At 39.4% G+C, this 17,159-nt stretch overlaps 1 protein-coding gene across 1 annotated transcript in view; it reads left to right on the top strand.

The window, feature by feature from the left end:
• CAP2 (cyclase associated actin cytoskeleton regulatory protein 2) overlaps positions 1 to 17,159 on the top strand; it is a 136,552-nt gene that overhangs the window by 41,364 nt on the left and 78,029 nt on the right. Inside the window, exon 4 of the mRNA XM_004273543.3 lies at positions 13,725 to 13,802. Coding sequence (XP_004273591.1) covers positions 13,725 to 13,802 — 78 coding nt within the window. The remainder of the gene's footprint in view (positions 1 to 13,724; positions 13,803 to 17,159) is intronic.

Below are 17,159 nucleotides of genomic sequence, written 5' to 3'. Positions count from 1 at the left end.
AATTTTTCTGATTCATTAGAGCAGCCAAGTATCCTTTACTTGTATAGACCCCAAATTCATCAACCGTGAAGCAGTTCTGGCTTCCTGAGTCAAAAGATTTAGTTTAAACATGTTGATAAAATGCTTTAGATTCCTTAAGTGTTAGAAAAGCAAGTTAGAGAATTCAAAGAAGGGCCAATCTGCCAAGTGTTTTGTAGCTACACAGTGGTTGAATTTGAAGGTGAAGTTTATTTCAGAGAATAGTTTTGTTCAGATTACAAACTTGTAACAATATTCTACCTGTAAGAAAAGCAAACAGATTTAAATATACAATAGTGTTTTCTTTTTTTTTTTTCCTAGTCCGATGCCTTAAGAAATACTCACTGTTTTATTTATTTATTTGGCCGCATCGGGTCTTCGTTGTGGCATGCGGGCTTCTCTCTAATTATGGCATGTGGGTTTTCTCTCTCTAGGTGTGGCGTGTGGGCTGTGTAGTTTGCGGCACACAGCCTCTCTAGTTGAGGCACCCAGGCTCAGTAGTTGTGGTACGCGGGCTTAGTTGCCCTGCAGCATGTGGGATCTTAGTTCCCCGACCACGGATCGAACCTGCATCCCCTGCATTGGAAGGGGGATTCTTCACCACTGGACCACCAGGGAAGTCCCAAGAAATACTCACTGGTTTTAATTATTTCAAATATTTCATTTTTTAAAATATAATTTACAATTAATTATTTAGAAAAGTTCTATGTTGGGTTTTTTAAATTACACTGATTGGTTTTATATTATAGATTTTGACAACTTTCTACACATTCTATTTTTGTGGCCTGCTTGTTTAACTTAGACCATGTGCTCTGGGGCTCTTTCCATGTCAGTAAGTTGAGGTCTATACTATCACTTTTTAGTGACTACATAGTATTTCATTGTATGGTTACACTATAATTGATGTAAACAATCAAAATTGTATGTAGGGGAAATAATACGTACAAGAATGCAGAGCCCAAACGTGGGTGAGATGAGTGAGGTCCTAGGGTGTGACTCTGAGAGGGCACACACCTGGGCTCCCCACCAGCCTCACCTGGTCCCTTCCCTGCAAGGATGGTCATCTAGTGGTATTTATAATCATTTAAAAAATTAGTGATCTTTGACTTATTTTCAGTTTTTCCCCTATTAGAAATGAAATTACAGTGCATGTCCTTGTACAAATACTATTTTATGATTGTACAATTATTTCTCAAGGAAAATTCCAAGCATTGGAAGTGATAGGTCAATGGTAAATGCTCCCTAATATTTATCGTCCCCCCTGCCCTTCCTCCCCACCACACACATTGTACTGATTTCATACCCTCAGTGTCTAAAAGTACTTTAGGCTGTTTGGTGATAATTACAAACTAGGAAAATAAGAATTTTAGGGACACAATGCATGATTTGAATGCACATTATTATTCATGGAATCAATTTTTTCAAAATACTTTGCCCTCCATTGCACAAACAAGAAGATAAAAAACAAAGCTATATGTCCTCCTATAAAACATTCTTTTTTGCAAAAGAAGACCATTTATCAGTTCTACCTTTTATCTATTTGACATGCCAGGAAAATTGTTTAAATTGCTTCTTTGGGGCTGGATGTGACATGTTCTGGATGGGGTTGGTTGGGTGTTACTTTAATGGTAACTGATAATGCAGCTGAGCTGTATAATAGATGATCTCAGGCATGGATATAGAAAGGACACGTTGGAGCTGTTCCTTAGTGTCAGAACTGTGCACCGTGGCTGATGCAAATACTTATGTGAGCTGGAAGTTGTCAAGGCAACAGTCCTATTAATGAAGAATGAACCTCTTTTATTATCAGTGCCTGGATGATTTTTTTTTTTTTTTAATAAAATGTGCCTAGTAGTCTCACATTGACATTTTCAATCTACCTACTCCTCTTTCCTTTCTAGGCTGCAAAACTATTTAGCTCTATTCAGTAAGCATGCATCTTTTCTCTGCCAATGAAAGTGGAATCACTGAAAAAAAAAATAGTCAACTGTAAGGGCAGTAAAAATACTAATTTATAACAATTACCTAATATAAAATTATTGTCCTTTTGATACATGCTTTGGCTAAGGCAGAGCCTGGAATTGACAGGGACTTGGTTGGTATGTGAGCAGGCCAGAGTCTTTAAATTCACATGTCTTTATGATTTAATGGAGTACTGCCAACATATTTATAAGTAAGTGGAGTGTGGCATGACTGCTTCCTTCTCCTGGTCAGACTGTAAATTTAGACTCCATTTTATTGTGTGCACACTGGATACTTTAAAAAAAAAAAAGCTGTGGTTGAATTGTAGGCTTTAGGGAACGCTGTTGTCTTGAAGAGCCAGAGAGACATGTTAAGAGGAACGATGGTTAGAAATGTCTGGGTATCGAGCATTGTGCTTCCTGGGTTCTAGAGAGAAGGAAATCGTTTCTTTAAAAAAAAAATACTTTTCCTTTTTTTATGAGACTACTTCTTGTGTTTTGTCAAGCTAACTAAATGGGAAAACTTACTTTTCGATCATGGTTATCAGCAATCCATTCCTTTCAAAATCAGATGTTTGTTGTCTGTTCCACACAACTGGTACCTTGTTGCTTGTTACTCACAGTCACTAGTCGTTCTCTGGGTTCATGACTTGTTTCCCCTGATTTATACCTCGTAGCACCTAGCAACATAGTAGGTACTCAGAAATTACTTCCTGTTTATGAAATTAAATAATAATCTTCTATTGTATTCAGTCATATCTTTTAAATAATTTTTTTCTGATAATAAAATTTAAATGTTTGATGTAGAAAATTTGACAAATAAATGTATGAAGAAAAAAATAGAAACCACTCATAATTCCACTACTCAGAGTTAACCACCATTGATATCATGGCATATTTATTTCATCAGGACATTGTTCAAAGTCCTGTTTTCTCCTTGATAAGATAGAATCAACACTGATCTATGCAGGTCATATGTATAAGGACAAGTGACACATGCCAAGAAGGGTACAGGTAGTCCAGGGGAGATATTAAGATGCAAATTGAAATTAAGGGGACAGTTGTAGTCCAAGCAAAACTTGGCTCTTTTCCAGTGTCACTGTGGCAATTTCAGGGTCAACAACAAGTAGCAGTCAATCTGATTTCTCATTTCTTAACTTCTATCTTTAGACTACATTACTGACAAAACAGATTTTGCCCTCAGAACTAGTTTTAGCACAAGCAGATGTACAGTTTTCTTTGTTGATGGTAATCCTGGCTTGCTTCTTTGTGCCTTTTCCTGTTGGCACATAGGGAAGAGAGAGCCGTTTCCCAAACTTACGCAAAATAGGCAAAAGTCCATGGGAACTAAACATGTCATAGTGAAGAGACATTGTGTACTTGTATGTTTTATTCTTGGCAGTGATGGGCCAGTTTGGGTGTTGCTTTAGTCCCCTTACAAGCATCTCCAGATAAATATGATAAAAATAACAATAATAAGAACAGAGAATAAAGTCTCATGCACTGAGGATAAAAGCACCTTTAGAGAACTTTGCTTTTTTTTTTTTTTTTTTTTTTGCGGTACGCAGGCCTCTCACTGTTGTGGCCTCTCCCTTTGCAGAGCACAGGCTCCAGACGCGCAGGCTCAGCGGCCATGGCTCACAGGCCCAGCCGCTCCGCGGCATGTGGGATCCTCCCGGATGGGGGCATGAACCCGTGTCCCCTGCATTGGTAGGCAGACTCTCAACCACTGCGCCACCAGGGAAGCCCCTGAGAACTTTACTATTTTTAACAAACAGAAACAATCCAAGTAAAAATAGAATGTTTCTCATAGAGTCTCTTAGTGACCCCCTATCATCACAGTCCCAGCATCCTTTCCACCAGATAAGCCCTTAAGACCCTCTCACATAGGTGTTCATAACACCTCCCCCCCTCCGCCTTATCCACAATCCTACATACATATATCAAAAGGCAGGTAATGGGGAAATGCTCTGTTACCAAAAGGATGAAGCTGGGATGGAAGTTCCAAAATGTCTGAAAATGGAAACAGAATAAGTTTTTTCTCATTAAAAAAAAAAATGGAGAAAGGACTTCCAGTTTCTGGTTCTGCATGTACAGAGCCTGGAAGTCACCACTCCATCCTAACAACAAGGAAAAAGCTGAACTCTGAAAAAGCAACTGTTCTTGGGTCCATAAGGGAGGACATGGGGAAATCTGCTGTCCCCCAAGATCAGAGAAACAGGTGAATACGGGGAGTTTTGGCTTAATGGAGCAGAGACTCATGAGTGAAACTGTCAAGGGAACCAGTGCTGGGGTAGGGAAACCTGAACTCTAGTTGACAAATTATTGGAAGCTCAGTGCAGACAACTCTGAGAGTTAAGAACTCCAGGGGGACCCAGTCACAGGGGCCCCCCCACCACCACCATACTGTGAGATTTATGTCTAGAAACTCAACCAGGTTCCCACAGTAAATACTGGAGAAAAATCTCCTTGGGCTTCTGGCAGGGGGAAGGTGAAAGGAAGCATTTTGAAATAAGCCAGAGTACTGTGCCCTTAGTAAGGCCTGACCCCAGGAGAAACTGACTAACCAGAGCCTAGCCTTGTAGGTTATTGAGGGCCTAACTGACCTGGAAAAGGGAAATGCTCAGTCCCACCTGGCTCTAGTCTTTCACATGGGGAAGGGAAATACCCAAGTCTGTCCCGCTTTAGCCATCCTGTCCCATAAAAGGGGGAAGAAAGAAAGTAACACTTGTAAAGTTCACACTCCAGACACATAGACTTACTGAAATACTGAGACCCAATCATAGGATTAAAGTATGCTTTCCCTCCCCTCATACCTCAACACCACATTACTAAAGTCCTATTTACAGCAGTTTCTTTTCCCCAGTACATCATGTCCAGCTATCAAGAAAAGTACCAAAAGGAAAAAGACACAATTTGGAGATACAAAGCAAACATCAGAACCAGAACTGGCAGGGATGTTAGAATTATCAGACTGGAAATTTAAAACAACTATGATTTATATTCTAAGGGCAATAATGGATAAAGTAAAAAGCATGCATGAACAGATGAACAATATAATCAGAGAGATGCAAATTCTAAGAAAGAACTAGAGAAATGCTAAAGATAAAAAACACTGTAACAAGCTCTGATTGAAGGGATGGTAGAGAGAGGACTAGGGGCTGGGTGCAGACAGCAGGTGGCCTGTGCCTATCCTCCTTTTCTGTCCCCACTCAAGTCCCTGTGAGGGGACCTTCTCAGGGCACCATTTGAGTACCACTGTGGCAAAGGAAATCCATGTATTTTGAGTTGGACTGTGCAGTCAGGGACACCCATCCAGGATTGCATGTTTGACTGCATGATTACGAATGCCACATCACACAGGCAATCAGAGTTCTCTGGCAAACAGAGATGGACTTCTCTAAAAGGTGACCCGGACAGAACAAGAGCTTTGGACAGTGGTTTTTTTTTTTTGCGGTATGCGGGCCTCTCACTGTTGTGACCTCTCCCGTTGCGGAGCACAGGCTCCGGACGTGCAGGCTCAGCAGCCGTGGCTCACGGGCCTAGCCGCTCCGCGGCATGTGGGATCTTCCCGGGCCGGGGCACAATCTCGCGTCGTCTGCATCGGCAGGCAGACTCTCAACCACTGCGCCACCAGGGAAGCCCTGGACAGTGTTTTTTATCACTAGCATTTCTCTGGTACTTTCTTAGAATTTGTATCTCTCTGCTTATATTGCTCATCTGTTCATGCATGCTTTTTTACTGTATAGCTGATTCACTTTGTTATAAAGCAGAAACTAACACACCATTTTAAAGCAATTATACTCCAATGAAGATGTTAAAAATAAAAATAAATAAAATAAAATTACACTGGCCAAAATGAAAACAACAACAACAACACTGTAACAGAAATGAAGAATGGCTTTGATAGGCTTATCGGTAGACTGTACACAGCTGAGGAAAGAACCTCTGAATTAGAGGATATATTAATAGGATCTTCATAAACCAAAAAACAAAGAGAACAAAGACTGGGGAAGAAAACAGAACAGAATATCAAAGGACTGTGGGACAACTACAAAAGATGTAACATCTGTATAATGGGAATACTAGAGGAAAAGAAAGAGAGAGAGGAACAGAAGATATTGAAACAATAATAACTGAGAATTTTCCCCAAATTACTGTCAGACACCAAACCACAGATCCAGGAAGCTTAGAGAACACCAAGCAGCATAAATGCCAAAAAAACTACACCTCAGCATATCACTTTCAAATTACAGGAAATCACATTTTTCTCAAGCTCACATGCAACATTCACCAAGATAAATCACATTCTGTGACATAAAACACACCTTAACAAATTTAAAAGAATAGAAATCATATAATATCTGCCCTCAGACCCCAGTGGAATAAACTGAAAATCAGTAACAGAAAGGTAACTGGAAAATCCCCAGATATGTGGAGATTAAGCAACACACTTCTAAAGGACTCATAGGTCAAAGAAGAAATTTTAAAAATATTTTGAACTTAGGTATTAATTAGACTTATTGTGGTGATCATTTCACACTATATACAAATATTGAATTATTATGTCATACATCTGAAACTAATACAGTGTTACATGTCAATTATACCTCAATTAAAAAGTATATTTTGAACTAAATAAAAGGGAAAATTTAGGGGATGCAGTGAAAGTGGTGTTGAAAGGGAAATTTATAGTATTGAATGAATATATTAGAAACAAAGATCTAAGATCAATAATCTAAGTTCTCACCTTAGGAAACTAGAAAAAGAAGAAAAGAAGAATTAGAGCAAAAATCAATGAAATTGAAAACAGGAAATCAGTAGAGAAAAATCAACAAAATCAAAAGCTTGTTTTTTGAAAAGATCAATAAAATTGATAAGCCTCTAGCCAGGCTAATAACAAAAAAAGAGAGAGGGGACATCAGTACAGATACCGTGGAAACTAAAAGGATAATAAAAGAATACTATGAACAGTTCTATGGCCACAAATTTGATAAGCTGGATGAAATAAACTGATTCCTTGAAAGGCGAATCTGCCAAAACTCACACAAGAAGAAACAAACAATCTGAATAGGCCTGTATCTATTTAAAAAATTGGGTTAATAATGAATAACCTTCAAAGATAGAAAACACCAGGCCCAGATTTGTTCACTGGTGACTTTTATCAAACATTTAGGGAAGGAATTACACCAATTCTCTATAATCTCTTTCAGAGGATAGAAAAAGAGGGAATACTTTCTAAGTCATTCTATGAGGCTAGCATTACCCTAATACCAAAATAAAACAAAGACATAAGAGAACTACGGACCTGGGACTTCTCTGATGGCGCAGTGGTTAAGAATCCGCCTGCCAATGCAGGGGACATGGGTTTGAGCCCTGGTCCAGGAAGATGCCACATGCTGGGGAGCAACTAAGCCTGTGTGCCACAACTACTGAGTCTGCACTCTAGAGCCCACGAGCCACAACTACTGAGCCTGCGTGCCACAACTACTGAAGCCCTCATGCCTAGAGCCCATGCTCCGCAACAAGAGAAGCCACTGCGGTGAGAAGCCTGTGCACCGCAGTGAAGAGTAGCCCCCATTTGCCACAACTAGAGAAAGCCCGCACGCAGCAATGAGGACCAAATGCAGCCAAAAATAAATAAAATAAAATAAATACATTAAAAAAACCATTACAGACCTGTATCTCTCATGAACATAGATGCAAAAATCTTCAACAAAATATTAGTTAATTAAATCCAAAAAAGTATAAAAAGAATTATACACCATGATCAAATTGGGTTTATCCCAGGTATGCAAGATTAGTTCAATATTCAAAAATCAATTAATGTAATCTATCACATCAGCAGACTAAAAAAGAAAAATCATGTGATCGTGTCAATAGATACAGAAAAAGTATTTGGACAAAATCCAACACCCAGGGGCTTCCCTGGTGGCGCAGTGGTTGAGAATCTGCCTGCCAGTGCAGGGCACACGGGTTCGAGACCTGGTCCGGGAAGATCCCACATGCCACGGAGCAGCTAGGCCCGTGCGCAGCGGCTGCTGAGCCTGCGCTCTGGAGCCTGTGAGCCATAACTGCTGAAGTCCACATGCCCTGGAGCCCGAGCTCCGCAGCAGGAGGGGCCACCCAACACAGCCAATAAATAAATAAATAAATAATAAAATACATGAAAAAAGAAGAAAGTATAACTTAAAAAAAAAAAATCCAACACCCATTCATGATAAAAACTCAGTAAACTAGGACTAGAGAGGAACTTTCTCAACTTATAAAGTCTATCTGCAAGAAATCGACAGCTAATATCATACTTAATGGTGAGAAACTTGAAGCTTTCCCACTAAGATCAGGTACAAGGCGAGGATGTCCCCTCTCACCAATCCTAGAAATCTTTGCTAATGCAGTTAGGCAAGAAAAGGAATTAAAATGCACACAGATAGGGAAGGAAGATATAAAACTGTCTTTTATCACAGATGACATGATCTTTGTCTATGTAGGAAATTCAAAAGAATTGAGAAGGAACTTCTGGAACTAATTAAGTGATTATAGCAAGCAGCATTTGTTAGATAATGCGTTAGAAATGTAAATACTTGGGCCCACCCAAACCTGCCGAATTTGAAACCCTAGGGCTGAGACATGACAATCTGTTTTAACAAACCCTCCAGGTGACTATAATGAAAACTCAAGGTTGAGAATTGCTGGTGTAAGTCTTCTTCATGGCCCTTTATATGTCAACACAGATGACTTCATAATCCAACTTTGTAGGGTCAGTGCTTATGTTTATGTCTACAAAATTAAGCATCTTCAATCTTGTTTTAAGCAAAATCATGAAGTAGGTGAAACTTGTCTTTGGCATCCTATCACCTCTTTTTCTTAGCCCATTTTCCTGTCTTGCTTTCATCTATCAGGTCCCCTTTTACCTCTTCATTGGCTGAAACTCAAGGGACTTCTCCTTTAGGGTAGATTAGAGGGCCCTAAGGAATAAGATCTAAAAATACAATATCTCTAATTGTAAAATGTGGGACATTGGCAGACTCACTGGGGAGGAATGTGAAGATGGCATTGACAGTGACCTTCCCAGGGCCCAAAAATTGCACCTGATGAGCAGATGCCCATTCCCCTGACCTTCATCAGAGGAAGAGGATCCCCTTCCCTTGGCTGTCTGGCTGTCAAGAGGGCTGATTCAGTTTCAGAAGATCTGGAAATGCCTTCAGCACAGGCACCCTGGCTGGATGCTTCTTGCATTTCCTCCAAGTATTACCTTTACCCTTTCTCTCAGTTGCACCTGTTCATTTTGTCATCCACATGGTACTTTGTGGCCTGTAGCTTCCCAATGAAACAATGGAAAGCTTTGATGAATATTCAGAGATCAATTGAGCTTCCCCAGTGAGTCAGCTCTCTCCCAAGGGGATTAGATGGAAATAAGTCATATTAACTGGTGTCTGCTTGTCCCGAGGCTTGCTTTAAACTGATTACTGAAATTCATTCTCCTACTGTCTAGGACCACAGAACAAGATGGTCTACCAACCTATCTATCTAAGAACCCCAGTTGCCTAAGTGTTAATTGCTAGAGTTCAAACAAAATGCACAGCCTTGCCTCTAACCCGAACTGTCCCTTTCCTCTCTGCACACACGTGCTCACAAGCAGATAGATGTGCATGTGTACACACAAAGGTCACTGAGGCTCTCTGAGCCTGGCACATGTGTGATAAACTCAGCAAAAACCCTCAATTATTTGTTGTTACTGAAAATCCCTACGTTTGGCTTTTTCTTTCACAATGTTTTGAACTGCCTGAGTGAGCCAAATTCTCTCTTTCAAGTTATCAGAACTCAGCAGGTTCAGTGAAATTGCTCCTAAATAGGATGCTGTCTGGTTGAGGGGACTCATGGAACTTTCCAGAAGTAAGAAGCAGGTAGGTCAGAGTATGTCAAAGGTGGAATGAAAATCCTTTGAAACGTGGACTGATGAAGTTAAAAATGAATGTGGTTTAGAGTCTGCTAATCATGCCCAGAGTTCCAGGGAGCTGAAAGAGGTGCACAGCTGAATCCTCAGAAAGATTTGTCTATATAAGCAAAGCGGTAGGGAGAGTTGAAGCAGATAGCTAGATATTCAACCATTCTGTGCTCCAACCTCCACGCCTGTTGTTGAGTGAAAGGCCATGTGGGGGAAGAGACTAATTAATGAAATTGGCCATCTTGGCTAATCAGACCCGTTGGAAAATTGTTCTGTTAGCAACAGGCTAAATGTTGTTTCTAGGGGAAGTAAAAAAGGTCAATGATAGTGTTCATCTTGGGATAACTACAAAATTATTGTTAATGCCACCTCTGAGCTGCAGTTTTAACTGTAGAAGTCAGACAATCCCAAATTACTATTCCCACACCAACTATAATTCAGCTGACTCCACAAGGCTTGTTGTAGACGAGGACCATACTTCTGTATTATTGTTGTTGGGAGAAGTGCAGTTCTTTTATTTATATCCAAGCAGTGGAGAGTTTTATTTCATAATCTTCTTTTGGAAATGTAGTCATTAGAGACTGACAAAAGTCCTTCTGATCCACTGAAAATACACATTTTGATGTATGGATAAACATTCATGTAGCTCAGAGCTTCACATTCATAAGGTCATTGTAGCCTCCAGGACAGTAAAATGTGAAAATCCACTATCTCCCTAAGGAATATTCAGAATTTGAGATTTTGAGCAATATAATCCCAGCAATCAGGCTACCAGGACAAAGAGGAGATGGTGTACTCCAAAATGGAAAATATACCCTCATTTAAATATTCATAAGACTTAATCTGTTATGTTGATGGTGGTGAATTTGTGATTTTAAATGTAAATGATCTAGAAACCTTGGTTTGCTTTCAAGCATTTTCTTGTCAGTAGGAAAGAAAACGCTTGGATGAAAAATAATGAGAAAAGTTGAGCACTCCCTTTTCCTGTCCCCTGTTCCATCAGGCCTTAGAAGATTAGGTAGAACACTCTTGTTTGAAATGGAAAATAAACCAGTCTCTCATATGGTGGCAAAAGACTCAAGGAATCACCCACATGGTGACTAGAAATAGTGTGTCAGAGAGGAACAGAGCATGCGAAGGAAAGACATGGGCTTGCCCTCAAAGAAAATAAAACAATGAACAGAAACAGATTCCTCACTATGGCTTAATCTTATTAGACTCTTAGACTAATAAGTAACTTAAAATTTAATAAGAGTATAAACATTTTTTAAATAGCATAAGGTGATAGAACAATAAGAATGAAATGCAAAGGGAAATTGAAGTCTAACAAATAAAAACCAAAAACAACATTAATACAGAAATGAAATATAAATTAGAAATGTTCATGTGTATGAGACCCTATTGAAAATCTGTTTACCAACAATAGAGAAAACTATTGATATAATCACAGTAAATACAGATGACAGACAAGGAAATTAAAGGCAGAGAGAGGGAGAGAAAATCTAAATGATATGAAAACATTCAAAATTATACAATATGAGAATAATAATTGGAGTCCCTGAGTAGAGAATCTAACAAATGGAACAAAAGATATTTTGAAAGATATAGTAACATAAGAAAATTTCCCATAAATGAAGAAAGGACCAAATCTATTCCAAGAAATATGACACAGAATGCTCAAAATGCAAACATAACTTAGTAAAGCCATTAAAATCCAAGGATAAAGAAATAATTCTTCAGGTGTCAAAATAGAAAAGTCAGTTTCCCACAAGGGAGAAACAAAATCAAGGTGGCTTAGATTTCTGCGTTGCCACATTCACTGCTATGCTGTCTGCACATGGTAAGAGAGAGAGACCCAGGGGTGTTATATCGAGCCAAGATGTTGTTAAAATATATAGATGACAGGGAGACATGCTTGAGACTGAAGAACTTAAGCAACTTTGAGACCTTTTTGAAGAACATACCTTGATAATGGGAGTCCAACCAGTTAAAAAAATCAAAATAACTCAGAAATGGAGAAGTCATGGTAAAACAACTGGTGAGAACCACTAGGTAGGTTTAAATGTAGAACTAATTCTCAATAGCTATGGGAATTAATGTTACAGTAAAAATAATAACTAAAAAATATGAAAAATGGGGACCAGAGATAGAAAGAAGTGGGGAAGTCCTTATGTTCTCATCTTTCCCAATAAGGAGTCAATCAGTATTGTCTAAAATTATATCATGTATTACTTTAAAGTATAAACACATAATTATTCCAATTTCTTAATATTTTATATTTTTTTACCTTAGAATCATCATTTAGGACATAATAATTATCACAGTGCAGAAACTTTTATTTGAAGCTTATCAATTCTTTCTTTCATTTTTAGTATTCAATTATAATTAAAATTTATACTTTTTATTTTAAAAAATGGCACCTAGGGTGTGGTCCCATTTTACCAAAGTCTCTCTGCATATAGATCTTAAATGGTGGCTGCCATGATGTTCATCTCACATTAATAATGATTATTTCTAGGTTGTGAGGCATTTTTTAAAAACTTTAATCTTTGTACCTTATGGCCCTAAAAAATTATTCTAAATCATTATGCTTTGTCTTATGAGAACAACTGCGTGAATTTTCCTAAAAACTAGAAAAACATGCCAAAAATGACTGATTGTGTGATATGAATATTTGGAATTATTTTCTTCTTGGTATTCTTCTGTAACTTTTTAACTTTAAAAAAATTAAAGAATTAATTAGTTAAGCATGGGTAGAAGGTAAGGAGAAGAGAATATGGTACCACGTGTTTAAAGACATTCCCATCTGCTCAAGGCCTTTCTGGGGCGGGGTTGAGTCCAGGTAGCACTGAAATCTCCTTCAGAACAGTCTTAATGAACAGTGGTAGAAATCACTAGCTCTCAGTGAGCATATCTTTTTTCTTTTTTCCTTCTTATTAAAATTTTGTATTTTTTTAATTTTTATTGGAGTATATTTGATTTACAATGTTGTGTTAGTTTCAGGTGTACAGCAAAGTGAATCAGTTATACTTATACGTATATCCTTGGTGAGCATATCTTTATGGGATGGCTTAAGGGGCAATTTTCTTTCCACTAGAAGGTATGGAACAGATTGGGGCATGAAAGAGGACAGGAGAGACACCCTTTGGAAAACAATTGCACTTTGGGGCTCAAATTTTTTTTTAACAGCTTTGTTGAGATATAATTCACATATCATAACATTCACTCTTTTAAAGTATATAATTCAGAGATCTTTAGTATATTCACCAAGTTGTGAAACCATCACCACTGTCTAATTCCGGAACATTTTCATCACCCCCAAAAGAAGGTCCATACTCATTAGCAGTCACTGCCCATTCCTTCCTCCCACCAGCCCCTGGCAGTCACTAATCTACTTTCTGTCTCTGTAGATTGGCTTATTCTGGACATTTCATGTAAACAGAATCATACAAATGTGGTCTTTTGTGACTGGCTCCATTCACTCAGCATGTTTTTAAAGTTCCCCATGTTGTAGCATGGATCAGCAATTCATTTCTTTTGAATGCAGAATAATATTCCATTGTCTGGATATACCACATTTTGTTTATCCATTCATCAGTTGATGGACATTCTGGTTCTTTCTACTTCCTGGCTATTATGAATAATGCTGCTATGAGCACTTATTTACACGTTTTTGTGTGGACATGCGTTTTCATTTTTCTTGGGTATATACCTAGAGATGGAACTGCTGGATCATGTGGTAATGCTCCATTTAGGAGCTCAAACAATTAAACTTTCCTGTTCCTTTTTGTTCCCAGGCAGAAATGGTGCATAGTGCTTTCCAGGCCCAGCGAGCTTTCCTTCTGATGGCCTCTCAGTACCAACAACCCCAAGAGGTAAGAGTGTATCCTGAGAGCCAGGGCTGCCTAGGGAATGGGCAGTGTAAGATAGAAAACAGGGAAGCAACAGAACCAGTTACTGTGAGAGACATCCCGAAAATGAGATGTATAGCACCGCAAGTTCTGTCCCTAATCCAGATCATAGTATGAAACATTTCTTCCGTCTTTATAATCTTATTATGGCCAAATTCATACTGCAACAATCAACATCACCAGTTTAAAAGGTCAATTTATTTATGTCATCTGTATCCTATTCTTTTTACTAGTCTCACAACCATTATATAATCAAGGAAGTATTTGCTGCTAATTTTTAGTTCATACTTTGTGCTGCTTTGTTTTCAAAAACTGTTCACATCTATCCTCACCTGTAAATTCTATGTATGAATTTGATTAGTTCCTATTTAACAAATAGCATTGTTAGGCTCAGTGTGTAATGAATGAAATTATTCATTAAAAAGTAGATCTACTACCAGCATACCTTGTTAAATAAGAAAAAATAAGAATTGTTGTTTTGACTAAATATTCTGCATCTGAAGTTTGGTAACAGCCATATAAATATAAAAGATAATTGAAATATAACACAATAGTTTAAATTTAATAGCTCACTTTAAATTCTAAAACAAACACCTAAAGTTGAAAAAGTTGGGCTGAGAATCCTAGGAAGCTAGGATTTGACTTTCAGAGGGTGAAGCTCGGCTTCATAAAGAACCAAAACCTGGGACCTTACCCTCCCTGGAGCAGTAGGTCCCAGGCCCTCCTGTGCAATGCAACCACCTGGAAAAATTTTTCTAAATACCAGTGCCTAGATCTCGCTCCAAGAAGTTCTGGTTTAATTGGTCTGAGGAGTGGTCTTGGCCTTAAGAGGTTTATGGATTCCACAGGTGATTCTAACGTGCAGCCAGGGACTTCCCTGGCGGTCCAATGGCTAAGACTCCACATTTCCATTGCAGGGGGCGTGGGTTCCATCCCTGGTTAGGGAACTAAGATCCCACATGCCGTGCAGTGCAGCCAAAAAAACCAAAAACCAGATAACTTGCAGCCAGAGCTGCCAACCCCCACCCTGGATGGATGTATCCTGTCCCTCGTGGGAAATGAGGAGTTAGCACACAGTCCAGGCAGGCAGCTTTGCAGGGATGGAGATGTTCTGTGTTCCATCGGGGATGCAGTCTCCTCCTTGGCTTTCTCAATCCCTGACTTTTTTCTCTTTGCAAAAGAGAACAGTGAAACTAGGAAATCACAATGTGATACAGCCTTAGCCTACCTTTTCTGTGACTGAAGTGAGAGGAGAGGTGGCTTCATTACATCATTGAGTCTCAGATGGAGGAAAGAACCATTACTTTCCTGGCCGGTGCTCCACTCAATACCTTTTCTAAGCGCAGAACAAGAGGCCTCTCCATTGGCCATGCACATAAAAGTCACTCATTAAATATTGGATGATAAAGTGACTGAACAAGTGAATGAATATACTGGGACTGTGGCATCCCCAAATAAGCCATAGTCAGGGATAATGTGTGACTTAGCATGTGGCTATGCAGATTCTTGGGTGTAATATCTGGAGTTGCCCCTTCTTACTCTACTGCATTCTTGATGAAAGGGAGAGGAATGGATGTTTCAGGGGACTCATATCCAGGAAAGGCATTCGTTGGAAATGTTCCCTATAGCACTTATCACAGTACTCCAAGAATAATAAGCCCCAGAAGATCAGTAGGCAAAATAGAAGGTAATTTTTTGATGCCCACCTCCCTTTCTGTGCCCTCCCTCTTAACCCAGAGCACTGTCCTAGTTGCTTCCACTCAATAGAAAAGCAGTCCACCAGGCCTAGACATTCCCAGTGTGCATTCTAGAAGATACATCATAAAGATTATCATAAAACAGATTGTATCTTCTCATAGGAACAATGTTATAATTGTCCATGCCTTCCTCTCTTCTTTCAGGAGAATACTAACTGCTGTAATTTTAACTCTCATTGATATATGATAGTGGTCCCCAAACTTTAGCGTGTATGAGAATCGCCTGCAGGGTTGTTAAGACACAGATTGCTGGGCCCCACTTGCAGAGTTTCTGATTCAGTAGGTCCTGGTTGAAGCCCAAGAATCTACGTTTCTGAAAAGTTCCTGTGTGATGCTGATGCTGCTAGGCCAGGGACTACACCCTAAGAGCCTGTGGTGTGTGGATGGCTCTCAAAGTTACGCCTCTAGCCGCCTCTAGATGACTACTTCTCAAACTCTGATCTTCATCTGAATCACCTGGAGATCTTGCTAAAGTGCAGCGTCTGGGTCAGTACATCTAGGATGGGGCCCAAGAGTCTACAGTTTTAACAAGCTCTGGGTGATGCTAATGCTACTGGTCTGTTGCTACATTTTGAGCAGCGAGACAGGCGTCCCCACTTGAAATCCCCACCAGCACAAAATCCCTTCATAGTCAGATAGCAAACTCATGTTCTTTTCTCCTAGCATGTCTGTATCAAAGCAGGCTGTGTTACGCTACGTTAACAAACATTTCCAAAATTTTAGTGACTTATAAGAGCAGAGGTTTATCTCTTGCTCACCCTACATTCCTATGTATGTATGAACGTAAGGTGACTTACTTTCTAGAGGATGTTATTAAACAATTACTCATACAATTATTAGAGTTATAATAGGGCTCTGAGAGAACATGGTAAAAAATGAATCTTTAAAAGGAATATCAGGCATTGGGAAGGGAAGATATTTTAGGGTAAGAGAACTTCCCAAGGGGTACCTCCCATCATGCTAATGAAGGTGACCACTTATGCTGCGGAAGCATAAGGCAAGGCCAAACCAACATTAGTCACCTGTGGTCTGAGGGTTGTGTGTGTTAGATGCCCAGACTGGGGCTGAGCACCTGGCCAGCTGGAAGCTAGCAACCTCCTAGAACATCTTTGAATCCACAGTGATGCAAGCATGCAATTAATCAGTCAACAAATATTTATCAAGTGCTTATTATGGGCCAGGCCCCCTAGGAGATGGGGCAGGGCTTGGGAAAACACATAGAGAGTATTAGATGGGAAGAGACCTTAGAAGGCATCTCTTGCAGCAATCTCCATTTAAAGATGAATCAGAAGAGGTTCAGAGAGAGGGTAACTGGTTTGCTCACTAGTCCCAAAGCTGGTGAATTGCCCCCCAGAACTCTCAGCCAGCATGCTTCACCACTACACAGCTGTCTCCAGCGCTCTTCCCTGTTGCTTTAAGCCAGAGTGTCAGCCATCAAAGAGATTAAGTTTTGTAGAGGGTCACCATCAAAATGTAAAAGTATTTTATATTTACCAATTATAAGCAAACAGCCAATCAAGCAAGGTAAACCATTAGTACTACCGAAATTCGGGGAAGTAGGCAT

Source organism: Orcinus orca, chromosome 10, assembly GCF_937001465.1.
Source record: "Orcinus orca chromosome 10, mOrcOrc1.1, whole genome shotgun sequence".
Lineage (NCBI taxonomy): Eukaryota > Metazoa > Chordata > Mammalia > Artiodactyla > Delphinidae > Orcinus > Orcinus orca.
Note: the sequence above shows the minus strand (reverse complement) of the source record. Positions and strands in the feature narration are given on the sequence as shown.